Source organism: Zalophus californianus, chromosome 8 (assembly GCF_009762305.2).
Source record: "Zalophus californianus isolate mZalCal1 chromosome 8, mZalCal1.pri.v2, whole genome shotgun sequence".
In the NCBI taxonomy this organism is placed as follows: domain Eukaryota; kingdom Metazoa; phylum Chordata; class Mammalia; order Carnivora; family Otariidae; genus Zalophus; species Zalophus californianus.
Genome location: NC_045602.1, coordinates 833,613 through 860,679, shown reverse-complemented (window position 1 = coordinate 860,679; position 27,067 = coordinate 833,613). Strand labels below are relative to the sequence as shown.

Below are 27,067 nucleotides of genomic sequence, written 5' to 3'. Positions count from 1 at the left end.
ATTTCAGGAAGGGTACTATAGTATATACCATCCACGTTCCCACCTCAGTGGAGACATGTGGAGAGAGCAAGACCCACTTCACTCATCCTCACGTCCACGTGGTACTCCATCCTCACGGCGTGGGGTCGGGCCATCCCCTTGGGTTACGGTCGGACCATCTGCATGGTATCCCACTGCATGAACTGAAACAGTCTGCACAGTCTCCTGGACTGTAACCCTGAGCTATTTCTATTAGGAACTACTCCACTCTGATCCTTGATAAACAAGCACTGTCTGGCACCCAGGCCATTCACAGTGCTTTGCTCTTTAAATGATGTGATCATAAGCAATCCTGACATGTGTCCTTGTTGAGAGTGGGGACTTCTCAGGTACCCGCCTAGAAATGCACTTTCTGCATCATAAAGCATGAGCATTTTCTTTTCTTTTCTTTTTTTTAAGATTTTATTTATTTGACAGAGAGACACAGCGAGAAAGGGCACACAAGCAGGGGGAGTGGCAGAGGGAGAAGCAGGCTTCCCGCGGAGCAGGGAGCCCGATGTGGGGCTCGATCCCAGGACCCCGGGATCATGACCTGAGCCGAAGGCAGACGCTTAAGGACTGAGCCACCCAGGCACCCCAAGCATGAGCATTTTCAAGCCTTTAGCCAGACTGCTCCTCACAACACTTGTAAAGATTTACAAAGTTGCATCTGAGTCTCTGGCAATCCACTAGAGAGGCAACATTTGGGATTAACATGTTTTTATTTTTCAATCTCATAGCTGTGAAGCAATTTATCTGTAATGAGAATTTATATTTCCCTGATCACTGGTGAGCCACCTGAGCCTCATTTATGTTTATTGCCCTTACAGATTTCCATGTGTTGGATTTCCTGTTTATACCACTGGGCTTTTTTAAAATTTCTTTATTAATTTTTAATTATTTCTCTAATATGGAAATATATCCTGTGTATATTAATTGGAAACATGCTTTTCCAGCATATGGTCTGTCAGTTAATCTTAGCTATGCTGTCTTTTTGGGGAAAAAAAAACCCAAAAATATATCTATGTATATGTAGAGATTTTCACTGTAATGTAGTCATATTTTCATTCTGATTCTTTACAGTTTCTGTTTTATAATCTGCTCTAAAAGTCTGTTCTACAAGCCTTTACATAATCCTTTTAAGTTTTGTTCTGAACATTTTTTGAACATTTGACTGCAGGAGAGATGGCACATCTCCAAGTGTGAGTACAGAAGTCAGTTTCCGGGGATAACCCACCGCACGGCATTTGTGCACACTGGAGGCCGACTAGGCCATGCGGATGGAGGTTCTGTTCCAAGTGTTTCTCCTCTGCCTCTCATCCCCTTGAGCAAGTGGCCCTCGGCCACACTGCAGCCCATCCAGCACCAACACCTGCAAACAGGATCTCCCAAAGCCCGGAGGGCCTTTACTTCTCAACAGCGTGGCCCTGGTCCAGGGCGTCCACATCACCAGTCTGCACGGGTCTGCTGAGCCGCTGCCCAGGACCCTGCAGCTAGCTGACTCCTCCTCCATGCCTCCTCCACAGGCACCCAAATGATTTTAAAACACAGACATGATCAAGTCCTGCCGAGTCCCGCTCTGCACACCTCTCACCGCTTCCTCTCTTCTTGGGCTCCAGGCCCCCCGACCACACACGGCCTCCACTGCCCCTGCTCACCTGCTTTCTCCACCTGCCCGTCCCAGCGCACTGGCTTCCTGGGGCTCCTCACGCCCCCCACCGTGGATGAGTGCAGGAAGGAACAGGCACAGCACGGCAGATTTTCAGGGAAGTGAAACTCTTCTGTATGATACTATAACAATGAACACATTTCATGATCTGTTTGCCCAAACTCAGAATTTACAACACCACAAGTCGACCCTAAGGTGAACTATGGGCTTTGGGTGATAATGACATAGCCATAAACATCAATTGTAACAGACGTCTCCTCTGGTGGGGGTGTTGATCGTCGGGGAGGTTGTACACATGTGAGGGGCAGAGGTACACGGGTAATCTCTGTACCTTCCCCTCAATTTTGCTGTGAGTCTTAAACGTCTCTAAAAAAAAGCCTTGATAATTAAAAAAGAACTAGTGAGCAGCTATATTAAAAATCAAGACTCTATTTGCAGATGATATCATCTTACAAACAAAAAATCCTAAGGAATCCACCCAAAGATTATTTGACCCAATAAATGAGTTGAGAAATGTGGCAAGATGCAAGATCAATACATAATCAATTGTATCTCTAAACACTTGCAATGAATAATCTAAAAATGAAATTAAGAAACTAAATCGATGGAAAAAAATCCACGCTCCTGGATCGGAAGGCTTAAGACGGCAGCAATCCCGATTGATCTACAGATTCAGTGCAACCTCTATCAAGATCCCAGGTGGCTTCTTTGCAAAAATTGACAAACTGATACTAAAATTACATGGAAATTCAAGGGACCCAGGATAGCCAAAACAACCCTGACAAAGAACAAAACAGGAGAACTCACATTTCCCAATTTCAAAACTTCCTGCAAGGAACAATAATCAAGACGGTGTGGTGCTAGCAAAAGGGTGAGGATATATATAAAGGTCTCCAAGGGCAGACATATAGATCAATGGAATAAAACTGAGAATCCAGAAATAAACCCTCACATACGTGACCAGTTCATTTTCAACAAGACTGACAGGACAATCCAATGGGGGCAAGAATAGACTTTTTGTCCAATGCTGCTGGGACACCTGGGTATCCACATCTAGAAAAATGAATTTGTAGTCCTTCCTTACACCATACACAAAACTTAACTCAAAATGGATCCTTTATGCAAAAAGTAACAACTGAAATTATAGAAGTCTTAGAGGAAAACAGGAGTAAGTCTTCAGGACCTTGGAAAAGCACTGGTTTATCAGATAAAACACCAAAGAATATGTGACAAAAGAAAAAGCAGACCAAAATAAAAACTGTCATGGATACCATGAAGAAAATAAAGACAACCCACAGAAAGGCAGAAAATTTCTACAAACCATACATCTGTATCTACAAAGGATTTACATGCAAAATATTTTTAAAAAACCTATTAACTGAATATAGCAAACAACTCAATTAAAATATGAGTGAAGAATCTGAATATACAACTCTCCTAAGAAAATATACAAATGGCCAATGAACACATGGGAAGATATTTAACATTTTTATTAACTGGGGAAATGAAAATCAAAACCACTTAAGATACTACATCCCCTCTGGTGACTATGCTTTCTTCAGCAGGAATACTATTAAGTTTGAGCAAGGATGTGCAGAAGCTGGAACTCTCTTAACCTGCTGCGGGGGATGTGGATGGCGTAACCTTCATGATACACTTTTCGTTACGAGCTCTCAGAGATACAGAACTGACTATAGGGACTTCAAAACTAATGAAACAGAACTGGAAATCTTTGGAAAACAGCTGAGCAGTCTCTCAAACAGGCTAAACACAGAGTGTCCATGACACCCAGCAATTCCACCCCAAGGGACCTTGGGTGGACACTCAACAACCTGCGCACAAATGTTCACAGCAGCATTATTCACAGGAGCCCCAAGTGGAGAAACCCAAACATCCGAGAACAGGATGTGATACGACAGAATATATTTTGCAACAACAAAAACTGGAGTCTGAAACTTGCTACAGGGTGGACAAACCTTGAGGTCGTGACGATAAGGGAAAGAAGCCAGTCACAAAGACCGCCATGTGATCCTAACAACGCACAATGTCCACCACAGGCAGATCCATATCAAAAGTAGGTTAGTGTTGCCATGGCCCTGGGGAGATGCATAATGCGGAGTGACTGCTCAGTGGCTGGGGCCCCTTTTGTTGGGCGTGAAAAGTTCTTAAAGCAGACTATAGTGATGAGTGCCCAACTCTGAATATCCTAAAACCACTGAACTGCGCATTGTGGTTGAAGAGTATGGTGTGTGAGTTACATATTTGCTATAAAGAAAATAAAGAGCAGTAGGAATAAAGACTTGGCCAGGCTCTGCCCAAATGCCAGGCGCAGTGAAGCTCATTAAACTAACCTGGCAATATCTCCAGGCCCAGACACAGGAAATACAACGTGGCTGGTGGACACTTCCAGGTCATAATCTCTTTCCAAAATGTCACTTGGTGGCTCAGAGTTGAATTCTGAGCGAAGGTGAATTCTGTTCAATTAACCATCATCATCATTTTAATTTTATTTTACTGATTTACTTATTTTGCTCTGCAGGAATTCCTGAAGTTTTTATATTCATTTACTTTTGAAATTCCTAATGTCAATGGTATATTTCTGAGGATGCCAGAAATAAATACTGTACCAAAAAAGTTTTGTAATTGTACTTTGATTACTGTTTCTGTTCCATATCTTTGATTTCTTCTATAGAAATATCTAGAATTCATCCTGTCTTCCTTATCTCTTATCCTCTTTATCATATTTTTGTCTTTTTTTGGCTCTGTATTCTTAGAAATCATAGTTTTCTTAATACCACTAATTCAATTTCTACATCTGTTTTCTGTTTCTTATTTCTGCTAATGCATTTTAAGATATTTTGTTCTATAAAACAGTCCAATGTTTGCTTTTCAGTTGGCACATGACGCTGGTAATTTATGCAAAAATATGCTGTGTTCTACATGAAACCCTAATGAAGTCCTTTTCTTCATCTGCACGGTGTGCCTTACCGCAGACATTCACCCGCTGGCTAAGTAATGTTACCGCTGTTCCAGTCCCCCCATGAGCAGCAGGGACCTCCTGGTCTTCTCCCTGCTGTCTGAGAGCACAATTGATCCACCCCCCAAATTAATCTCCGGGCAACAAGATGCGTATGGTCTCCCGGGAAACTTCTCATCATTTATTTCTTGATGGTTATCACAAACTGTGAGGGGATCCATCCTTACCACTGCTGCCGGGTCTCATGATGGTAACAAGGAAACTCATTTCTGGGAAAGCAGCTGGGTCTTCTCACTGGAAGGAGTCATGTCCTAAAGCAGCCCTGGGCCCACCCAGTGGAACTGGCTGGTTTTGAATTACATATGGCGGATGCCTTTTCTCGGCTACACATTAATTTCTATGGTTAGTCCACATTACTACCAGGCATTATTTTGGGGAAAAAAAATTGCCTCACATCCCAACACATGATTATGAAGTCAAAAGCTTTAAGAGGATTATGGCAAATAAAATAAACCAAAAGGACTCCAGTGAGTTAGTGAATATAAGCATCCTAATACAAGAAGGCAGGTGCTTTGGGGGAGGAAAAAGTAACTACAGTACGCACTGTTAATTTTGGAATTAAAGTCATAGTTTTGTTCTTGCACATGTTATAGAACTTGTAACTTCTCCTCTACCTCCTCCTCCCTCAGAGCTGTGATTTGCATAGACTATATTTAATAGTCACACATGACTTAGAAAATTAAATCATTTATTTGAGGGATTGGCATTCATCCTTGAAATTCATTAGACATTAATACTTGCAACAGACTTCCAGGAGACTTAGCTATAATACCTAAAGTTATGGAGCAATAAAGATGCCATCTGGTTTTCTCTGTCTTCAGTATTAAATTATCTGATTACTAGCAGAAACATACAGATCTCTGTAAGCAGTTACTTTTGCACAGCACGGGGGCGAGGAGCATGAATCCCAGCACAGTCAAAAATCCATGCACAACTTTTGACCCCCCTAAAAATTAACCACTGAGAGCCTACTGCCGACCAAAGCCTTACCCAAAACATAAACGTAGATCAACATCTACTTTGTAGACATGTCGTATACTGTGTTCTTACAATAAAGCGAGAGAAAAGAAAATGTTATTAAGAAATTCATAAGACAAAATACATTCACAGCACTATCCTGTATTTAAGGAAAAACAAACAAACAAACAAACATCCACATGTAAGTGGGTCCACGCAGTTCAAACCTGTGTGGTCCAAGGGTCGACTGTAGTGTGGCGAGAGACGGAGGTGATCGCGAGGCTTCCTGAAAGCTATGGCAATCGGCGGCATGGTGCTGGTATAGGAGAGATGCTTGTACTCACATACACACACATACGAGTGCACATATGTACGCATGAGCATCGTCCAGAGATATACCCAGAGATGGAGCCTACAGAGTTTTACTAAAATGGCCAAGTAAGTTTAATGAGGAAAGGGTAGACTTTCAAAAAACACTGCTGGAATCATCAGAGAACCATCTGCGAAAGAAATGAACCCCAATGCGTACACTTCATGACTTCCACAGAAAGTACCCAAAACAGACCCCAGACTTATATGCAAGAGTAAGATGTATAAAGCTTCAAGAACAAAATAGAAACTTACGGCGGCAGGTTCAGCACAAGAAAGAGGAGCCAGAGCAGTAAAAAAAAAAAAAACAAGAAAGAAAGAGAACTGGTAAACTGGAGTGTAGTGAAATGAACAGTGGGTGCATTACGACAGGAGGGTTAAAGAAGTGAGAAGACAAAAGAGCTTGGAAAAAACTTGCACAAAATACATGTCTTAGGTCTGACAACTTGTAGTCATCACTGCAGAGTGTACAACTTGTACCACTCAATGTTATGAGGAAAGACACTCAGTAGAAAACAGATAAAATATAATCAAAAGGCTTTCATCCTGAATATAAAAAGAAACCTTACATCTTAATTTATAACAAGACAAACAATGAAAAAAAGGGCAAGCCCTTCATGAAAGATTCATGAAAGACTCTATCCACACAGGAAACACATATGTGGAAGAGATTCAGGGCACCCGTCCCATGTCCCCAAGCACTGTGAGGACCTGGAGTGCCAGGACCCTCATTCGCTGCTGATGGGAATACAGAACAGCACAGTCCTTTGGAAAACAATTTAAAGTAAGACCCAGGAATCAGGATTCCTAGGTGTTTACTCAAGACATGAACATATATGCCCACAGCAAGTGTGTGCAGGAGTCCTTCCCGCTGTGCCTGCAACAAGTCTGTGCACAAGCCCTTCTTGCAGTAAGTGTGTGCACGAGCCCTTCCTGCAGCGAGTGTGTGCCTGAGCCCTTCCTGCTGTGCCTGCAATGAGTGTGTGCCCGAGCCCTTCCTGCAGTGAGTGTGTGCACGAGCCCTTCCTGCTGTGTCTGCAGTGAGTGTGTGCATAAGCCCTTCCTGCAGCGAGTGTGTGCATGAGCTCTTCTCGCTGTGCCTTCAATGAGTGTGTGCACGAGCCCTTCCTGCTGTGCCTGCAGTGAGTGTGTGCATAAGCCCTTCCTGCAGCGAGTGTGTGCATGAGCTCTTCTCGCTGTGCCTGCAATGAGTGTGTGCATGAGTCCTTCCTGCAGTGAGTGTGTGCAAGAGCCCTTCCTGCAGTGAGTGTGTGCAAGAGCCCTTCCTGCAGTGAGAGTGTGCACGAGACCTTCCCACTGTGCCTGCAGCAAGTGTGTGCAGGAGCCCTTCCTGCAGCGAGTGTGTGCACGAGCCCTTCCCGCTGTGCCTGCAATGAGTGTGTGCAGGAGCCCTTTCTGCAGTGAGTGTGTGCAGGAGCCCTTCCTGCAGTGAGTGTGTGCAGGAGCAGTTCCTGCAGTGAGAGTGTGCACGAGCCCTTCCCACTGTGCCTGCAGCAAGTGTGTGCATTAGCCCTTCCTACAGCAAGTGTGTGCACGAGCCCTTCCTGTAGCAAGAGTGTGCACGAGCCCTTCCTGCAGCGAGACGTGTGCACAAGCCCTTCCTGCAGCGAGAGTGTGCACGAGCCCTTCCCACTGTGCCTGCAGCGAGTGTGTGCATGAGCCCTTCCTGCTGTGTCTGCAGCGTGTGCATGAGCCCTTCCTACAGCGAGTGTGTGCATGAGCCCTTCCTGCAGCGAGAGCATGCATGAGCCCTTCCTGCAGTGAGTGTGGGCACGAGCCCTTCCTGCAGCGAGTGTGTGCACGAGCCGTTCCCACTGTGGTATTGGTGGCCGCCCAGAGCCAGGAGCAGCTGAAGAGCCTGAACCCCCAAGCTGCATCCACTCCACGAACCCCAACAGGGAACAAGCCCCTGGTGCGTGCATCCTCACGCTATTTCAAAAGCATCATGTTAGGTGAAAGAAGCCTGCCTAAAATAAGTCAAGGAGCATACTGTATGATTCCCCGCACAAGACATTCGGAAACAGGCTGCACTGTGGGCAGGAAAGCAGCCGGCACAGGCCGGGGTTGGGGAGCCGGGGCGGTCAGGAGAGGCGTCACTGCAAGGAGACCAGCAGAATGCCAGCTTCTGGAAGTGGGGCACAATCCTATTTGTCGAAACTGATAACACTACACAACGACTCCGTGCCACTGTTACATCACACGAAGTCCACCTCAACACGCCTGCCCCCAGAAGATGGGCATCACGCTCAGGTTCACTGGTTCTTTCTAGAGACAAAAGTCGGGGGTGAGGACCTCGGATATGCTGAGACTCCCTCGTCAGCACTGACCGTGTCTCAGCACACTCCGCTGCGAGGCTCGGCGGGGAGACGGGTGATAGCTGGTCCCTGCCGTGGCTGAGATGGCAGGATGGCCGTCCCACGTGGGTCCGCATCTCTAGGTGATGTGGGCGTGAATGTCAGTAGCAGACTTTAAAGTGAAGACATTTCAAGACGTGTAAGCACCCACAGACTGCCTGTGGGGCAGTGCGGGATGCTGGTCTGCGAGGAAATGGCTCCGTTCCTGGGGGGACGACCGTCCTCGGTGCCTCCCATCCTGCCAGGTAGTCCGAGCCAGCACAGCCATGACCACCCCTTTCCAGGCAATTTCTCAGGGATGACTGTCCTGCTGACGCTGTCCCCCAGTCCTTGCGCCCAGGGGCCCCTCTAAGACCAGCCCTCCATCCTTGACTCAGAATTCCTAGCGTGGCTTCCTAGTGTTGGGCAGGGGGCCCCCTGCACCTCTGGCTGGTGGCAGCTTCCCTCTGAGCCCCCTTCCCTCACAACTCTCTCTGGAGACCCTCCCACCACCCCTTACAGGCCCGGGGTTGACCCTCTCCCATCTCATGGTCCCTAAGTGCTTCACAACGGCCAACACTCTGGCTACTCGAAGGGACATGTCCCAGGTTCTGCGATATGAGGATGCGCACCTGTCCACATCCAATTCTGAGGGCTTCAAACATGTAGTCTTCCCAGACTATCCTCATGCAGTGGCTCCAGCCCCTGCAGACCTCCACCTCCCCCAGGCTCCCCACAGAGCACACCCAGCTCTGTCTGCTGGGGACATGCTTCCCCTGCCCACAAAGCTGCTGCCTCCTGCAGACACACACAATCTCCCACAATGCCCGTGCTTCCCCGACGCTCCTGGCTCAATGTCAAGCACATAATCAGCATTTCAAAAATTTGTGTCAAAAAATTATTTGTTAAATACATGTACGTAAACCATAACAATAAAATACTTCACTCATTTATAGAGTAGATAAAAGTAACATTTCAATTTTAATTTAAAGCTATTAATGAGAGAAAACTATTATATTTTAAGAATATTCTTAAATAGGCACTCTAAAAATACTAAGCATCACTGGTTTCTCTAACATGTTTTACCTTTCAGAAATTCGGAGGACATTTTCTTTAAACAACAAACCTGTGCTTTAACTAGAACAGGGCTACATTTTGTCTTTTCTACCAAATGATCGAGTCCTCTACTTAAGGAAGAAAACAATGTCCTGCATGCTAACAGAGCAATCCTCCCTGGCTCTTCCACAGAATCCCAGACACTTGAAGGGCAGGGGTCGGCTATTTTAAAAGATGTCAGTGTGAGGGTGCATCCCTGCCTCACCCTGAGCCGTCCAGACCCCTCCCTCGGTATTTTATCTGCTTTCCTTTCTTTTTTAACCAGGGCAATCTCAGTCACAGCATTTACTAAATACAGTTTCTTCACGGAAAGCACAATTTAATTATTTAAATTTACATGATCTTGTTGAGTGTAGGTCAACTCACATAAAGCAGCATCTTTGCCAACTTTAAAAAATGGAAACAGAGGGGCACCTGGGGGCTCAGTCGTTAAGCATCTGCCTTCGGCTCAGGTCATGATCCCGGGGTCCTGGGATCGAGCCCCGCATCGGGCTCCCTGCTCCGCGGGGGGCCTGCTGCTCCCTCTCCCGCTCCCCCTGCTTGTGTTCCCTCTCTCGCTGGGTCTCTCTCTGTCAAATAAATAAATAAAATCTTTAAAAAAAGTGGAAACAGAATGCTGATTCCGTAGAGATTTCAGAAGCACCCCTCGCAGAGCCGGGGGGGGGCGCACAGACACACCCCCAAGGGCAGCTGTCCCCATTCCTCCACCTGAAGCCACCAGAAAAGGGACATTTGGCAAACTCACTCTCCCCCCAATGTCCTCACCACACGCACACACGGAGAGGCGTACATACGTTCTATGGTTATTCTCAGGGGAATCCAAAGATATTATAGGAAATGCGTATTACACAGTGATATGCACCCCAGAAATAATAAGAACTAACCAAAAGGCACTCCCGCCTTCTCCCTTCTGAGTCGATTCCCAGAAAAAGAATAAACATGTTGGATCTCTGAACACAATAATTTCCTCTATTTTCTTCCTTATCTATGAAACTGTGATGACATTCACTGACCTTACTATTTACAACCCCTGTGAGAAAATTAAAGCAAGTAGCTATGAGGGTTCATGATCAAGCAGCAACACTTATATTAATCCAAAGAATGGCCAAGGAGGCAGGCGGCCTGGGACTCTGTCAGGGGAGTGCTCCGGGGGCCCTGCACTGGCGGGGCCCCTCCACCCTCAGGGAGCAAGCGTTCACACAGAATCAAGCAGAGAAAAAGCCGAATTTCTGACTGCAGTTCTGAGGGGCCAATTTCTCACAAGTCAGTTTCTCTTTTAAAATCAGATTATTCCATAGATACCCTCTGACGTTAAAATCAACACCACTTCGGTTGGGAGATTTGAAACCTTTTGGGATGTCTCTGCCTGGACCAGCACATGACAGCACAGGCAAGCTCCCCAAAACAGGTGCGTAGTGGTTATCACCTCGACTGGCCCCAAAATTCAAGTCAAGAAGCTAGTTTTCCCCTTCTTAGAAAAGAAAAGGCCAACTGAGAGAGAAGGAAAGACGTACTGTCAGCCAACAAACCATCCTATTTAGGAGGAAGGAAATATCTTCATTACAGAAGTTGTTCTAGCATAAAATGCGTTCTTGCCAGTTTCAACATTTTCCGAAAAGGAAAAACACCACCTAGTCTTCATGTTTAATGGAAGCAGACACATATGTTCTGGTAGATTTTCTTTTCCAGAAGCCAGTACACAGTAACTGAAGAAAAGGCAGTTCCTCTGGAGGCTGGACCCATTTCTGTCAGGAGATACAATTTTTTCTTCAGAAGCCAGATTGTGTCTAAGAATGAATGTGATTTATATATATTTGGCTTTCTGGCAACACTTGACGATTAGATTTTGTATCTTCACAAATTGAGGTGATTCCTTCCCCCCCCCCAAAAAAAAAAGTTTCCTGGGAAGAAAAATGACATATAATGTACTTCTGCCCAGAAGTCTCTCCTGGCAAATTGTGCAGAGTGTATTATCTCTATTCTAGTGCTTTTGATGAAAACTCCTTAAAAGGAACAAATAGGCTCACGTCAATCCTTGTTAAATCCCAGGATTAAACTTCCGGCTCTGCTATAACACAGTCAGCTCTGGACCTGTGGACATGAGGTCCGAATGCAGCAACTGAGAACCATGGGCTCCACTCCTGGTCGAGCAGGTAGTGTCTGTGGGCTTTCTGTCACCATAACCTCAACTTAGACTTGTGGTCTACTCTCCCTCTCCTTGCCTTGCTCAGATAGATGGACAGTTCAGCGATGTCCTCCTGACACTGCACACTCCTGCCAGATGCCCACACGGAAGAGGCAATTCCAGGAGGACAAAATGCAGGATGTAAACGCGATGTTTAGGAGATGTGTGTGTGCATGCCCATGTGTATGTAGACACGTGTAGATGCATGTGCACGTGTGCGCGTGTACATAGATGTGCACAATGCACGGGTGTATGTGTGTGCATGCACATGTGTACGTAGACACGTGTAGATGCATGTGCACATTTGTGTGCACACACAGCCGTATGTGTGTGTACATGCATGTGTGTGCACACGTGTGTACATGTGCAAGTGTGTATTGTGTACATGTGTGCAGGCCTGTATGTATGCATGTGTATGTTTATATGCACACATGTGCATGCGTGTTCCTTTCAAGGAAAACTAAGAGTATTTTCTTTTTGCGACACCAAATATTAAAATAAGGTTTTACCGACAGATGTTGGCGGGGATGCGGAGAAAGGGGAACCCTCCTACACTGTTGGTGGGAATGCAAGCTGGTGCAACCCCTCTGGAAAACAGTATGGAGGTTCCTCAAACAGTTGAAAATAGAGCTACCATATGATCCATCAATTGCACTACTGGGTATTTACTACAAAGATACAAATGTAGGGATCCGAAGGGGTACGTGCACCCCAATGTTTATAGCAGCAATGTCCACAATAGCCAAACTGTGGAAAGAGCCAAGATGTCCATCGACAGATGAATGGATAAAGAAGAGGTGGTATATATACACAATGGAATATGATGCAGCCATGGAAAGGAATGAGATCTTGCCATTTGCAACGACGTGGATGGAACTGGAGGGTGTTATGCTGAGTGAAATAAGTCAATCAGAGAAAGACATGTATCATATGACCTCACTGATATGAGGAATTCTTAATCTCAGGAAACAAACTGAGGGTTGCTGGAGTGGTGGGGGGTGGGAGGGATGGGGTGGCTGGGTGATGGACATTGGGGAGGGTATGTGGTATGGTGAGTGCTGTGAATTGTGCAAGACTGATGAATCACGGATTTGTACTTCTGAAACAAATAATGCAAGATATGTTAAGAAAAAAGAAAAAGAAGAAGATAGCAGGAGGGGAAGAATGAAGGGGAGTAAGTCGGAGGGGGAGATGAACCATGAGAGACTATGGACTCTGAGAAACAAACTGAGGGTTCTAGAGGGGAGGGGGTGGGGGGATGGGTTAGCCTGGTGATGGGTATTAAAGAGGGCACGTTCTGCGTGGAGCACCGGGTGTTATGCACAAACAATGAATCATGGAACACTACATCAAAAACTAATGATATAATGTATGGTGATTAACATAACAATAAAAAATTTTAAAAAATAAAAAAATAAAATAAAATAAGGTTTTACTACATCCACTTATTTTTTATTCATTAAAACATAAAAATATTGCATCTGTCCATTTAATTACACTTTTATCAAGTAGTTCCTGGAGCTAAAATACTTCAGGTTAGCATCTGGCAGAATATATAAGCTTTGTAGAAACCACTATATTCTTGGTAAAATAGATGATAAACCAAAATTTCACTTTATGTTCACCTTAAATATAAAACAGGATGGGAAGGTAGATATTATCATCCAGATTTTTTTTCTCTATTTTGGCAATGTCCCCATGACTCAGGAATACTCCGTGTACTTATGATACTACCTTTCACCCAGATCTGCAGGAAATAGAAAATTTTCCATGATCATGGAATGTTTTTAAGTCTACTATGAAAATCATCTCTCACCTGTTGACCTATAAAGAATCCTAAGACTGAGTTGTAACGTGAAAACATGATCTGACACATTTAATGCAGCAAGACTTGGTCAGACTGGTGTGTGTGTCTGTGTGTGGTTAAGAATTAAGTATAAATAAAAAGAGGCTAATATGATTATTCTGGATTTGAGATAGGTTTTATTTCAAGCATACAAGTCAGGAGAAGTCACAGATGCCCTACAGAAAGCATTAAATTATACAATAACTGGACTTGTAAAAATTTGTTCCACTAGAAATTTTGAATGGTGATTATATCTACTTCATTCATAACCAAAAAAGTGGCATGATTCTCTCCCAAGCTATTTTCTCTAATGTAATATCAATCAAATTACTGCTTTCTGTAAATTTCAGCAATGACTTTGTTCCACATTGTGACCTTCGACAGATTCAGAGGTTGCAAAAAGGACATTAAGAATGACAAGCTCTTTGAGGGGAAAATCACCTGGTTGGCTGTTGAAAGAAACCCACACATCTGCATTACAGGTGGGAATGATCTGCTCCTACTCCTGCAGTTTGAGAAAGGGAAATAACTTCAAAAAGGAGACTAGAAAAAGACCACAGACAGTTTCTCCTAAAACCGTTTTCTGAGGAAGATATTCCTAGGCAACAAAACAACTGAGTGTGTTAAAGACACCTTCCAGCTTCCCAGGAGGCCCCTGACAGATCACAATGTGACACTTAACACACAATCCCAAAGACACCGTGGTCACAAAGAGGCTAATGGAATCCAGGCGCTCGGCGAGCCAGGACAGGTAAGTGCATCCCTGCCCGTCCTCGCAGGCCGGCGAGGCACACGCCAGCTCTGCTTCCCCAAGAGCTATCCCAGCATCCGGACTGATCCACCTGGAGTCTGCGGACCTTCTGTATTTGATCACGGCATGGAATTCAGCCCTGTACCAGCATAGGAGAGCAGACTGTTAAGTATTCGGGAATGTCACCAACTGGTAATTAACCACCAGTTGCCTGAAACCAGCCACTGTGGTATTTACACCCCAGCAATCGGCGCATACCCACAGTCAGGCTTACTTTCCTCCCCGACCTCCATCAGAGCGCCCGTGTACCAGCCAACCATCCAGCTTATGGTAGTATTTTAATTACATTTCATTTTTTCCTGTGAAACTGAGTTAATGAGAGTGGGGCCCCTGCTTTATGCATTTTTGAGCCCCCAATGCCTTGTCCTGAGCCTGCGACATACCAAGGACTCAATGTTCAAAAATGAGTATATAATGTTGAATGATCAACCAACATCATCAACCAAGTGTATCCTTATAAATGATTTCATAGATGAGGAAACTTTACCCTAAATGACATAGGGGTTGACTCACTTGTGAGAGCATACAGAAAGAGTCAGGGTCCTTACCCCTCCAACGCTCTGTAGCCTGTGCTGCTTACGCACATTTGGAATTTCAGGATAATTTTACTGGTATGTGTTACATGTGTTGCACAATAAATATATTCAGCTGGGCCAAAATATCTCTATTTTAGAAGTTGTTTTCCAATGACCTTCAGCTCCAGTCCGCAGACTGTGTATCTCGGAGAGTCGCCCACTTTGTGTGACTTATCCCACAAAGAAAGCCTGAGCTCCAAGCATTCGGTGTGGATTGTACCCAGCAGAGAAATAAAACAGGTGCTACAGACAGTCTTTGAGAATGTAGAAGGACGCTCCCCAGCTCGTGTGTGAAGCCGGGATGACACTGACACCAAAACCAAAAGAAGGCATTACATGAAAAGAACAGCGTAAACCAACATCCAACATGAACACAGACACAAACACCCATTGACAAAATATTAGCAAACTGAATCTAGTCATGTATAAAATGATAACACTCTGTGGCCACATGGGGTTGATCCCTAGGATATAAGGTGGCATCTGTGTTCAAAATCATTTAATGTATTTCACCGCATCAACAGCCTAATCATTAATAATAAAAACAAGGTTATCTCAATAGATGTAAAAACATCCCATAAAATTCAACAAGTATGTCTGATAAAAACCTCCCAGAGGTTTTTTGTTTGTTTGTTTGTTTGTGGGTTTTTTTTTTTTTTTTTTTTGATGAGTTATAGAGAGCACAGGCCACCAGAAAACTGCATCTTGGCAGTGGTGGGATTTGAACCCATGCCTCCAAAGAGACTGGAACCTAAACCCAGCCCTGTAGACTGCTCAGTCACACCACCTGCATGTCTTCTGATAAAAATCTCAATAAACTAAGAGATGGGAATGCCCTCAACCTAAAAAAGCATCTACAACAGACATGCATTCACATGCGCAATGATGAATGATAATGCTTTCCCCATAGGATGAGAGAACGGGGCAACCTCAAGTCGTTCGGGAAGCCTGCCCACCGCGATAGGGAAAAGCAGGTAATACAGGACTAGAGACTGCTAACAGAGAAAGAACAGCATCCTTATTTGCAGACAACATGATCATTTAAGTATTCTGTCACTTAATTTAATCTACCATGTTACATATTTTCATATCAAATTCTATTTTAAAATACAATATTATCCAATTTAGAAATGAATTTTTAAAAATATAATTAAATCTTATCTACTAAGCATTGTCTCTCTCGCTATATGTCCCATTTCATTAGCTACTTTGTCCCATTTCATCTCAGTTGCTAGGACGATGTATTCTCTACACAGAGAAGAAGTCTTACGTGTGTGTCATTTCTCTTTTAGCTCATTATTAGTGTTTCATAGCTAGGTTCCAATTTCTTAAATCTTAGAGAAACACAATGGTTTTAGGTGAATATTATTCCACCGTCCTAAGTGTCCATTAAGAATGTTTGACATTATAATATCAAAATATAAAATATGTAACTTTTACTTGTATTACATCCAGAAAGTTAAAATAGAAAAAATTCTTGAAGCTCAAATGATTTTTTAAATATCCCTCTGGATTTTAAATGAACCAATTTCTTTTTTAAATGCCATTTATTTGGATTACAACAGATTTTAGTTGTAAACCCTGGTTCCCATTGCATTTCAGATCCTAAACACAAATTTGGATAATGGTAACTCTAGAGATTTTTCTAGAACAACTGTAGGAAGTTCACAAAGCTTCAGTTGTTCAACTTTACCAATGTGTCTTATTTTTGCAGAATTAAAAAATATGCCACATTTACATCCAAACCCTGCATTCTGTACTTACCACAGTCACCACTGTGATAAAATACAGAATGAAAGTTAAACAACAAAATACTTCATTTACAAATATTTATATGGAAAATGAAGGAATCTCTCCAAGAAATGAAATATGCTATTTTTCCAAATTTATTAAACCACATATTTTATCATTTTAAACTGAAAATTGAAAATGTTTGAATCTTCAATACTGAAAAAAAGGTACCTCAGAAATACAGTTCTGAACAAACTCAAAAGAGTCTTTAAAAACCTTAGTCTTCAAGAGTTAATTGATAATCATTTTCTAGATATATAGGTATCTTTCCCATATTCAAAACTCAATTTACACCTTTAAATTTTTTAAGCAAAACCCAGGTCCTCATACTTGGGGTCTGCTCAGATAATTCAGAATAAGCTTCTCCTCTCAACGCCCTTCATTTAATCCACCCGTGGCCACATAACTTTCCAGCGATTCTTAGGGTGTGGGTGTATCTTCTTGGGAACCACTGCTCAACCGACTACGGAAGACACATTTGACAACTAGAAAATCAGAAGCAAAAACCTATCCATGTCGAGTAACCTCCTAAGGAAACTCTCTTACCGAGAAAAATCCATTGCAATTAGTCAACACAGCTAACTCCTGGGGCAAAATCCCAGCAGAAACAGTGACTCAGGAGTGTATGTTTTTAGAGCCATATGGCGCCGCATTGTTCCTCTAGCCAGTAAAGGCCTATGTGCTGTACCAGCGATGGCAGATGATGCTACATGGAAATGCTGCGTTACCGTGTATTCCACAGCCAAAGAGCTTCATTAGGGCAAAACCCCACAAACCATGCAAGATCAAAGTTTGGGCCCTATGCTCTTAAGATAGCGACTTATTAAAAAAATTAGGAATACAAATTGTATAAGGCATCATAGTCTTACTCCGATAATGACTCACCTTTAATGACACCTGCCTAATAATGGTAGTGAACACGTGTGTGCAGATGTTATTAACACCCCATTACACACTTACTAACACACTTGTTTACAGATGGGGCCATGACTAGAACCCTGTAATAGAGGTTCTGTGATTCTCCCCACCTTACCAGTGAGTCACAGGGACGTTCAGTAACCTATCCACGGTCACACAGCAATTCACACATGAGCTGTGGGCCTCAGTCCTTCTGCTGTACTGGCCAAGAACACAAAATAGACCAGAATATGTGGACCAGGAGAGACGCTGAAAAGGCCCACGTAAAAGAACAGTGAGCAACCTAAAACAACGTGAGCTAGACAAGGTTAGCATGAAAACAAACTGTAGGTCCCAAGGATTCTAATGTGTGAGCTTGTGAAGGACAGAAGCACAGCTGGAGGGAGGTGAGGGGTATTCACACTCCACAGAGAGCACAGATTGCTCATTTAGGGAAAAGTTCTCACTTCAGTTCTGATCGTTTGGACCTTATCTCTCACTCTGCTCACTAGAAAGCAGCAGGAGTCTTGCTAAGATCCCACAGGCCCTTGCTGGCCTCCACGTACACTCTGCCTTATTCACTTAGAGGTGAAGTGAAAGGTTCTGCTTGACCACCCCGAACCTGATATTCAAGCAGGTAAAACATATTGCTCGTTTGACCCATAAACAGACTGGCTCTGGAAAGGGAACCTGCTCTCCTTATACAAGCAGCTGCTTGTCAGTACGAAAATCTTCAGACCCTGGGTCTGGGTCTTGTCCCTTCACACTAGCTGAGGAGAAAAAAGAAATGTCGGCTCTAACAGACTCCCCCGAAAGACCCCTGAAACCCAGTGTGTGTGTGTGTGTGTGTGTGTGTGTGTGTGTGTGTGTGTGTGTATTCCTGTGCATGCAGTGTGTGCACATGTGTGTATGGGCATGTAGGATGTGTATGTTGTGTGTGCATGCCGAGTCTGTTGTGTGTACACATGTGTGCAGTATGTGTCTGCTGTGCATGCATGTGTGTGCCGTGTGTACATGTGTGTGCAGTGTCTGCCATGTGTGCATGTGTGTGCAGTGTGTCTGCTGTGTGTACATGTGTGTGCAGTGTCTGCCGTGTGTGCATGTGTGCAGTGCCTGCCATGTGTACATGTGTGTGCATGTGTGTGCAGTATCTGCCATGTGTGCATGTGTGTGCAGTGTGTCTGCCGTGTGCATGTGTGTGCAGTGTGTCTGCCTTGTGTACATGTGTGTGCAGTGTCTGCCGTGTGTGCATGTGTGCAGTGTGTACATGTGTGTGCAGTGTGCCCGTCGTGTGTGCATGTGTGTGCAGTATCTGCCATGTGTGCATGTGTGTGCAGTGTGTCTGCTGTGTGTGCATGTGTGTCCGTGTGTGTGCATGTGTGTGTGGTATCTGCCTGCATACACTCCTGGAATTCCTGCTCCTCCTTCAAGAACCCCACAGACACAACTGCTCCTCTGTCCCTGAATTCAAGACCCTCCGTGTCCCTCCTCTGCAGCTCCCAACTTCGCTGACTCAAAGGCTCTCCTGGACAGTCTAAAGTGTCTACATCACTGCTTTGCGACTCATCTGGAAATGCTGATAATAACTAAACTGGTTAACATATATGTTATTCCCTATGATAGCATATTTCTCTCTTCCTTTCAACACCCATAAAAGTCTGCAGTCGTGTTTTATGTGTTTACTCTCTGCAAACCCTCTGGACAGGCTGTGAGCACATTCCCGACCGTATCCCCAGGGACAAGCCCCAGGAAGGACTTGCGTCCCATGCTGGCTAGCACGGGGCTGGCCTGTCCGGACCACTCTGCTCTGTTTCTGCCTCTCAATTCCCAGCTCAGACACTGGTCTGAAACAATGTGTGTATGTGCACCTGCGTAACATTTATAACCACAGAGCCCCGCTCCAAATGACACTCAATTTTGCTATCAGCGAGCCTATTCTTCAGGAAAACCCTTGAGGTTGAGAAAACCCCTGCGTGCTGCTAGCTTTCGAGGCCCCCTCTGCCTGTCCGTCCCACTGTGGGAGGCCAGGGGCGTTTCTGGCATTTCTAGTGACATATGGGCAGAAGCTGGTATTTCTCTACCTTGCTACACAAACCATGATAATTTCAGGAATAAAACCAGAGTCGGCTTTCTTTCATCAAGATAACACCAACTGTGTCAACGCTGCACGCTTTCTGAAAGGATGCTTCTAACTCCTCGGTTCTGAATGTCCTCAGGTTTACGGTATGAGAAGTAATTTTATATTCCCCGGTACATAAAGAAAACTTAAGATAATTATAATGAGCCATTTGCTAAAGTATAATTATCTGAAAAGAAATCACTAAGGGTAACATTCAGCAGGATAGAGATGAGAAATAGTATAAATGATATTTTACCATTAACAGTTCTGCTCATTCATAAAAATGATATTAGAAGGTAGCTGTAACAAAAATAAAAAGGTGCAATTTTATTCAAAGCCAAAATAGTTAATGATAAATATAAGTTCTCAGTATAAAAGCCAGAAACAGAACTTTCTCTCTCTTCTACACAAAATTACATCCTGAAAAGCAGATAAATATGTACTGATCTGGCCGGTACATCATGTGTCAGCTGTTAGGCACCATGTGTATGATTCGCCAAGTCTTGTGTCTCTTTCTAAAAGGAAGGGAAATATTCACATTCACTGATAAGCAGCATCACTGGCAAAGCTGCAAACATGCTCTTTCTAAAGGCAATCATAGATTGGTTAAAATTTTAACCTGATGGTAGGAAGGAGGCCCATACATCCTAGGAGCACCGAACGCCAGGACAAAGCTGGGGCTCTTGCAGAGGAAGAGGAGAAGTAAGCGGCCGTTGGCGAGGCAGAGAGCTGCAACGGCAGCTGGGAATTAGAAGGGCCAACGGGAGGGAGGCTGGGGCGGAGGCAACGCTGGGATGTATGTCGGGAAGAGAAAACAGCACGAGGCAACTCGGAGGATCACCAGTGCATCAGAGGTTTAAGAAAAGCAGGGCCTGGGTAATGCCGTGAGCTCTGTGGGCGGTGCTGTTATTCTTCGACGCGTAAACACAGAAAGAGAACCAGGTTTCAGGACTGAGATTATGAGACTGGTTTTAGAAATGTTAACTGAACAGCCAAGCAGGGGGCAGACACAGAAGTCGGAGCTGAGCGGCTGAAGGCACAGCGTGGGAGGCCGTGGGGCGCTTTCCTGGAGGAGGGTGAGGTTACCCGGAAAGTAACCGAGGGCTGGTTGCCGAAGTTCCTGAGGAGGAAGGGATGAGGCTGTGGCGCTGGAGAGAGGTGTGCTGGGGAGAGCGAGCAGTGGTTCCAACCTGCTGCCCGAAGGAGACAGGCAGACTGTGGTCTGGGGACACACGGGGCCCTCGTGACTCACGGACGGAGGCTGAGGACAGGTGGCAGCTATAAGCAGTGACCAGGCAGAGGCAGCTTAGGGAGCATCAAACTCAGGGGAAGACCTGGGAAAGGGGCTCAGCCTCCCTTTTCATCTGGTAGGTTCTGTTTCAGAAAGGGAAGCTGGTTTCCCCTCTATGGAATACTCCAGATCCCTGGTATTTCGTTTCTGAAAGCTTTCTCCTCCAAGGTTTTGTGTGAACATTGCTAAACACAAACTACTTATTTTCCATGGAAGATGTTATAATTTTTGATAGGAATAACTGACAGCTATGGCACACTTTATAAGTGCAGATTATTTTCCTAAACACTAACTCAATGAACAAAAACATTCTAATATAGAATTTGGGTGCATTTGTGTGGTTGTATTTTTACTTATAATAATTCATAAAGTAGACAACAAAATATCTGCCTGCTAAGAGCATTCATTCTAGACGGAATTTGATTCTTACTACAACTTGTCATTTAAATTATTTTTGAATAAAATATAAATAATTATGGTCACTTCCTTATGAGTTAATTCCTCGGCGCATTTACTAACCCTCTGGGTACCAGAGGGATGTCTGTCTTCCCGAGCTGGAGTCTAACACAAGTTCAGGAAAAATAAATAATGGATGTTAATGAGCACAGTGATACTTACTGAACTTTAATATGTTGTGTGATTGTATCTGTAATAGCACAACATTCGCCCAAATTTCTTTTTTTTTTAAAGATTTTATTTATTTATTTGACAGAGAGAGACACAGCGAGAGCAGGAACACAAGCAGGGGGAGAGGGAGAGGGAGAAGCAGGCTTCCCGCGGAGCAGGGAGCCCGATGCGGGGCTCGATCCCAGGACCCTGGGATCATGACCTGAGCCGAAGGCAGATGCCCAGCGACTTGAGCCACCCCGGTGCCCCAATATTTGTCCAAATTTCAAGTGAGTTGCTGCCTGTCAAAACTAAGGAGAGTCAATGTCAAATGTCAACATGAGAGAGTCCCGTTTATTCATTCACAACAACAAATATGGCTGTAACCAACCACCGGACGCTGTCTCAGGTTCCCAGGAAAGGAGCGAAGGGGCCCACCTGCCTCGGAGACCTGCCGGAAGAGCAGGGCCGGGGCCCAGGGGAGGGGCCGGGAGGGGCTGAACACGTCCCCACCTGCCCTCATCCTTCCCACGGTGTCCTCCACGACTGTCCTCTAAGTCGACACGTCCATTTCTCTAAATCTTAATTCTTTGTTAAATTAAACATAACTAGTTAGTAATAACATTTACGGGATCTAAAACTGCAGACGTTTTAGAAAACACAAGTATTTTACCCGACCATTCAGTTGAAGACTCACCATGTCACAGTATCCCCAGCACTTCTTCAGCGTCTAAGACAATGTGGGGGAGAAAACGGTTCTGCGGCAGAGTGGGAAGCAGCGTGGTGGGGAGGCAGCAGGTTTCGGGGGTGGCAGGGTGAGGCCTCGCAGGGCCTGGAGCAGGGCCAGCAGGGAGGCTTAGTCTTCGGTCGAGAAATAGAAGAGGGCAAACTGGCCTCCGTGATGGCATGTGCTGGGCAGAAGTGACATCTAGTGTTCACTGAAAATAACCCAAAGTCTTCCATCCAGAACTACAACCTGAACAACAGTCAGGATGACCAGCCGGATGATAACCAAAAGTCCACGCCAGTTGAAAGTGCAAATACATTTTTCCATGAAATTCTCATGCATTCTTCCTCCAAAAGCACTAGCCTTCCTTATTTCATCTCATTAAAATACCTGCAGATTCTATTTAAATAGCAAACGCTGGAATCGGAGATTCAAAACCACCTGAGGAACCCAAACCGCACATTCTCCAGGCCGTTCCCTCCGCCCTCCCACGACCACTTAGGGCCAGTGACCTGCCCCTGCCACCACCCCACTGAGACCCTGGCAAGCCCCTCCCCTTCCAGAGGCTGCCCCAGGGACAGGTAAGCTTCCCCGCCCTGCAGCAAAAACACCTGCGCAAGACTTAAGGAAACCGGGGTGTGAGTCTGTTCCTCCTCACACAACGACACAGACTCTCCTCCCTCCTTCCCACTCAAAAGGAGCTCGGTGTCTCAGTATGTAACTCGCTTCCTGGATGGAATACACTGTCATGCCATCGCCATGGCAGCCTCTGCCGAAGCTGAACGACACTAAAGTCGGAATTCAAGAAAACGCATCTGTGCTTACATGTTGGCACAGACACGCTGCTCTCGAAGGGTGCCGTTCCACACACACTGTTGGGAAACAAGGCAATTTTAACATCTGGTATTCTCAATAAATAAGCATTCCTCTAACCTGGATCTTGTGGAAGTGCTCACTAGCAAACCTCCTGATTAAACCAAGTGGTTGCCCATTTTAAAATACGTCAATCTTGCTTATGATATCATAGACCCCACCAGAAATTCCACAATTGAAATCAAAGATGAGTCAGCAAGGATAAGAAACATGGAACAAAAGCATAAAACAAAGGGACAGCCTTCCTTAGAGGTGACATGCTTAAATTATCTTGCACAGTATGATTAAGTGGTTCCATTACTAACCGCACATTCAAGGGACCTGACCTGTTCTCACCTTGCAATGGGCAAGCTCCTCACAGAGAACAGCAAGCACATTGCCAGCTCTCACTGCTTTGTGCTTCCAGCCCCTTGGACCGAGGCGATGTTATTTAGAAACCGAGGCGATGTTATTTAGAAACCGAAAATGTGCTGTCGATAGTAATCAACAGCTGCAGCGTCTGACCGTAAGAAGCAGAATACACTCATCACATTGTCCTGGGTCTCCTCCACCACTGGACTTTAGCAGGGGACATGGGGGAGTAGGGGCTCGGGCTCACGCACTGGCTGAAGCTAGAAAGAGCAGACAACATGGAACAGCTATACGGAGAAGGGCTGGGAAGCCGGCTCCAACCCGGAGTGAGACGTTCACATTTGGCCAGATTCCCATGATTCCAGCAAGTAGTCATTACAAAGAACGTGCTGCATTTTTGACTTCAGAAAACAGAGACTAGAAATATAATGGGATTAAAACAAGTCTCTTTTTTTGTCATTGTTTTTCTAATTAGAAAAACTAAGTTCCTTCCTTAACAGAAATGACTAAATAACTATGCAAATTCAATGATATTACACAGAGTTATTGATACAAAAATTAGTACTTCTGCATGGTTGTCTGGACACCAACCATTCCAGTAAAAATTAACGGCCGACCAGGTCCAAAGTATTTAAACCACGACTGCATGCTCTGAATGTTCATGTTTTTAAAGACCTCCTGTGTAAACCGGATACTTAGATTCAGTTTAAATAAATAAGAAGCTGAACCTTTTCATACACTGCAGTTCAACTGAGCACATCTTTGCTATTTAAGAATACAAAGTTATTATTCTTGCCTTACTATGCTCTCCATTATTATCCTAATATTTGGCCTCCAATCCTGACAAAAGCTTACTTGCAAGTATAATTCACACAGGCTGTATCATAGAATCGAGGCTTTTATTACAAAGAAAGCACTAAACACGTCGTGTGCAAACGGGTGAACAGAACCCATCTCCACCAGTGCACCCCATGTTTAGTGCCTTAAAGGAGTCAACACTTAACGCACTGGAGACTATTTAGTGGAGGACTTGCAGTTGATGTAATTTTTAAAACCCAAAGTCACTGCCAATAATTCATCACCTGGGTGGATTATGCAGTGTGATAAACCCCCTTCAACTCTTCCAGGACAAGTACAATGGTTCTAAGCCGACTAGGTGCAAGAATACCTCAGGAGAATGTCTAATTCTAACCATGGGGGGAATCGTTTCAAAATTCAAAGCTGTAATAAAGTGGAAACGCTATCACTCCCGAGCTTCTCTATTTTCTTAAGCAGTTTACTGCCAATTACTCCAAGCACATCTTGTAGGGTTTAATTACCATCTGCAATGGCTGGAAAACTATTCATATCACAAAGTACTTTAAAAAATAAACAGAATGTTACCTGGGACTGAATTTTAAAATTTTGTGATAATATCCCAGAAATGCATAACATGATGGAAAAAGCATCTATCTCTACACAGATTATATATTTAAAAAAAAACCATAGTTACTGCTACTCCCCTAGTTTAGAAGCATTATGACCAGTAGGAATCCGTGAAAGCCTTCCGCCCATCCTCTTTCAAAACATTTCTGTGACCCGAAGGATGGTCAATATATCCCTGTTTTTCACTGGCCTTCATGGGATGAGGGGGTCTGTGGGGAAGGATCCCACGTGAGCCACGGCGGAGCACCTGCAAACCACCTCAGTGAGTCTCTCCGTCCAGAGCCTCCTAAGGCCTGGATAATCAGCCGCTTTCTTAGGCTGTCTCCAGAACACTCGGTTATGCTGGGGGTGACAACTTGAAGGCTTCCAAGAACTTTTCGTCTTTTGTTTGAGCCAACATTTCTGTTTTCTGTCCATCAATAGTTTAGCTACTCCAAAATCAGAAGGTGGAATGGGAGTTGTGTGGGGCAAGGACTGGAATTCAAGTGTCGAAACAGCATCAGTACTAGGAATTCCGCTCATAGCTGCCCCAAGTCCAGAGAACTCAGTGGGAGCCTCCCCCAACCCAGCACCAGGGAGGGACAACGAGGTCCTGGGGAGGGGGGACGGGCTGGGACGACCCCCGACCTGGCCCCATCCGGGGGGAATCACCTCCGAAACTCTTGGACCCAGGAGCCGCTCACAGGAAGAAATTAGGGCCAACCCCAAACGCCCAATTCTGGAAAACTCCAGTTCCCACGGACCCTAAAGCCCCTGTGCTTCCCTCCAGCCCCTCAGGGCATTAAACAGCAAACCCACAGTTTCCAGTTGGGATATTGGGGTGGGGTAGAGAGGGGCGGTCAGGAGGTGTGCGCCCACTGTACCCAAGGTCCCAGCGCCCACCCACCGGCACAAGCTGCCCCAGTTAACAGGGAAGGCAGTGGGGGTGCGGGAAGCAGAGGGGGACGCGCTGAGGCGAAGTGGCGCGCTGAAGGGAAGGGGCGTAGGGAGCGGCGGAGGGGGCGCGCAGAGGGGAGGAGGCGCGCAGAGGGGAGGGGGCGCGCAGAGGGGAAGGGGGCGCGCAGAGGGGAGGGGGCGCGCAGAGGGGAGGGGGCGCGCAGAGGGGAGGGGGCGCGCAGAGGGGAAGGGGGCGCGCAGAGGGGAGGGGGCGCGCAGAGGGGAAGGGGCGCGCAGAGGGGAAGGGGCGCGCAGAGGGGAAGGGGCGTTGAGGAGCGGAGGGGGCGAGCTGGGGGGAAAGGGTGAGGGAAGCGGTGGCCGACGCGCTGAGCGGACGAGGCGAGGAGAGGGAGACGGGGCCGCGGGAGAGGAGGGGGCACGGAGGGGCCGCACTCACCCGCGCGGGCTCCAGCAGGCGGCCGGGGCGCCCGCTGGGGGCGGCGGGGGGCGGCGGTCCCTCAGTGCTCATGGCCGCCCAGCGGCGGGGCCCGCGCTCCGGGCCGGGCGAGCTCAGCGCGGGGGCCCGCGCGAGCGTCCAAGGGCCCCGCCGGCTCCAGGTCCGCGCCCCTCTCGGGCTCGGGTTCCGGCTAGGCTCGCAGTGGGAGGGGGCGCTCCGCCCTCCGCCCGCGAGCACCGCCCACGCTGACCCGCCCCCGGAGGAGGGGCGCGCTGCTGTCTAGTGGCGTGGGGGCGAGCGCACTGGTCCGGGCATCGGCGCCAGGAGCTCCCACGGCGGGGACGAACACATGGGTTCGCTGGGGTTCGCTCACACGGGGAGGGCGGCTAGCGCACCGGCCAGGTGGGGGGCACGGGGCACTCCCAGGGCGGGGGACGGGGTGCTGATCGCAACCACCGCAGGGGAAGGAGCTTAGGGGCGGAGGGCTCAGGGAGCGCACCCACGTGAAGTGGGGGGCCCGAGCACAGAAGCCAGGCTGAGGCAGGGGGCTCTCCGGCTGGGCGAACGGGAGCGCTTGGATGCGTGGCTCTCTCAGGCACGAGTAGAGTGCCCCACCCCGGGCTGGGCGCCCCCTCCGCATCCCTTCCTTTGGCTCTCTGATTGGAGGGCTCCCCTCAGCCCTCCCCGCCTTTGCACGGACCCAGTCCCTCGGCCTTT

The 27,067-nt window shown here is 46.1% G+C and overlaps 1 protein-coding gene across 1 annotated transcript in view; it reads right to left on the bottom strand.

Moving 5' to 3' along the window:
* Window positions 1–26,467, bottom strand: part of SNTG2 (syntrophin gamma 2) — a 218,106-nt gene extending 191,639 nt beyond the window's left edge. The window contains exon 1 of the mRNA XM_035728728.1: window positions 26,351–26,467. Within this exon, the coding sequence (XP_035584621.1) occupies window positions 26,351–26,422 (72 nt within the window). The 5' untranslated portion in view covers window positions 26,423–26,467. The remainder of the gene's footprint in view (window positions 1–26,350) is intronic.
* Between the last annotated feature and the right edge of the window lie 600 nt (window positions 26,468–27,067).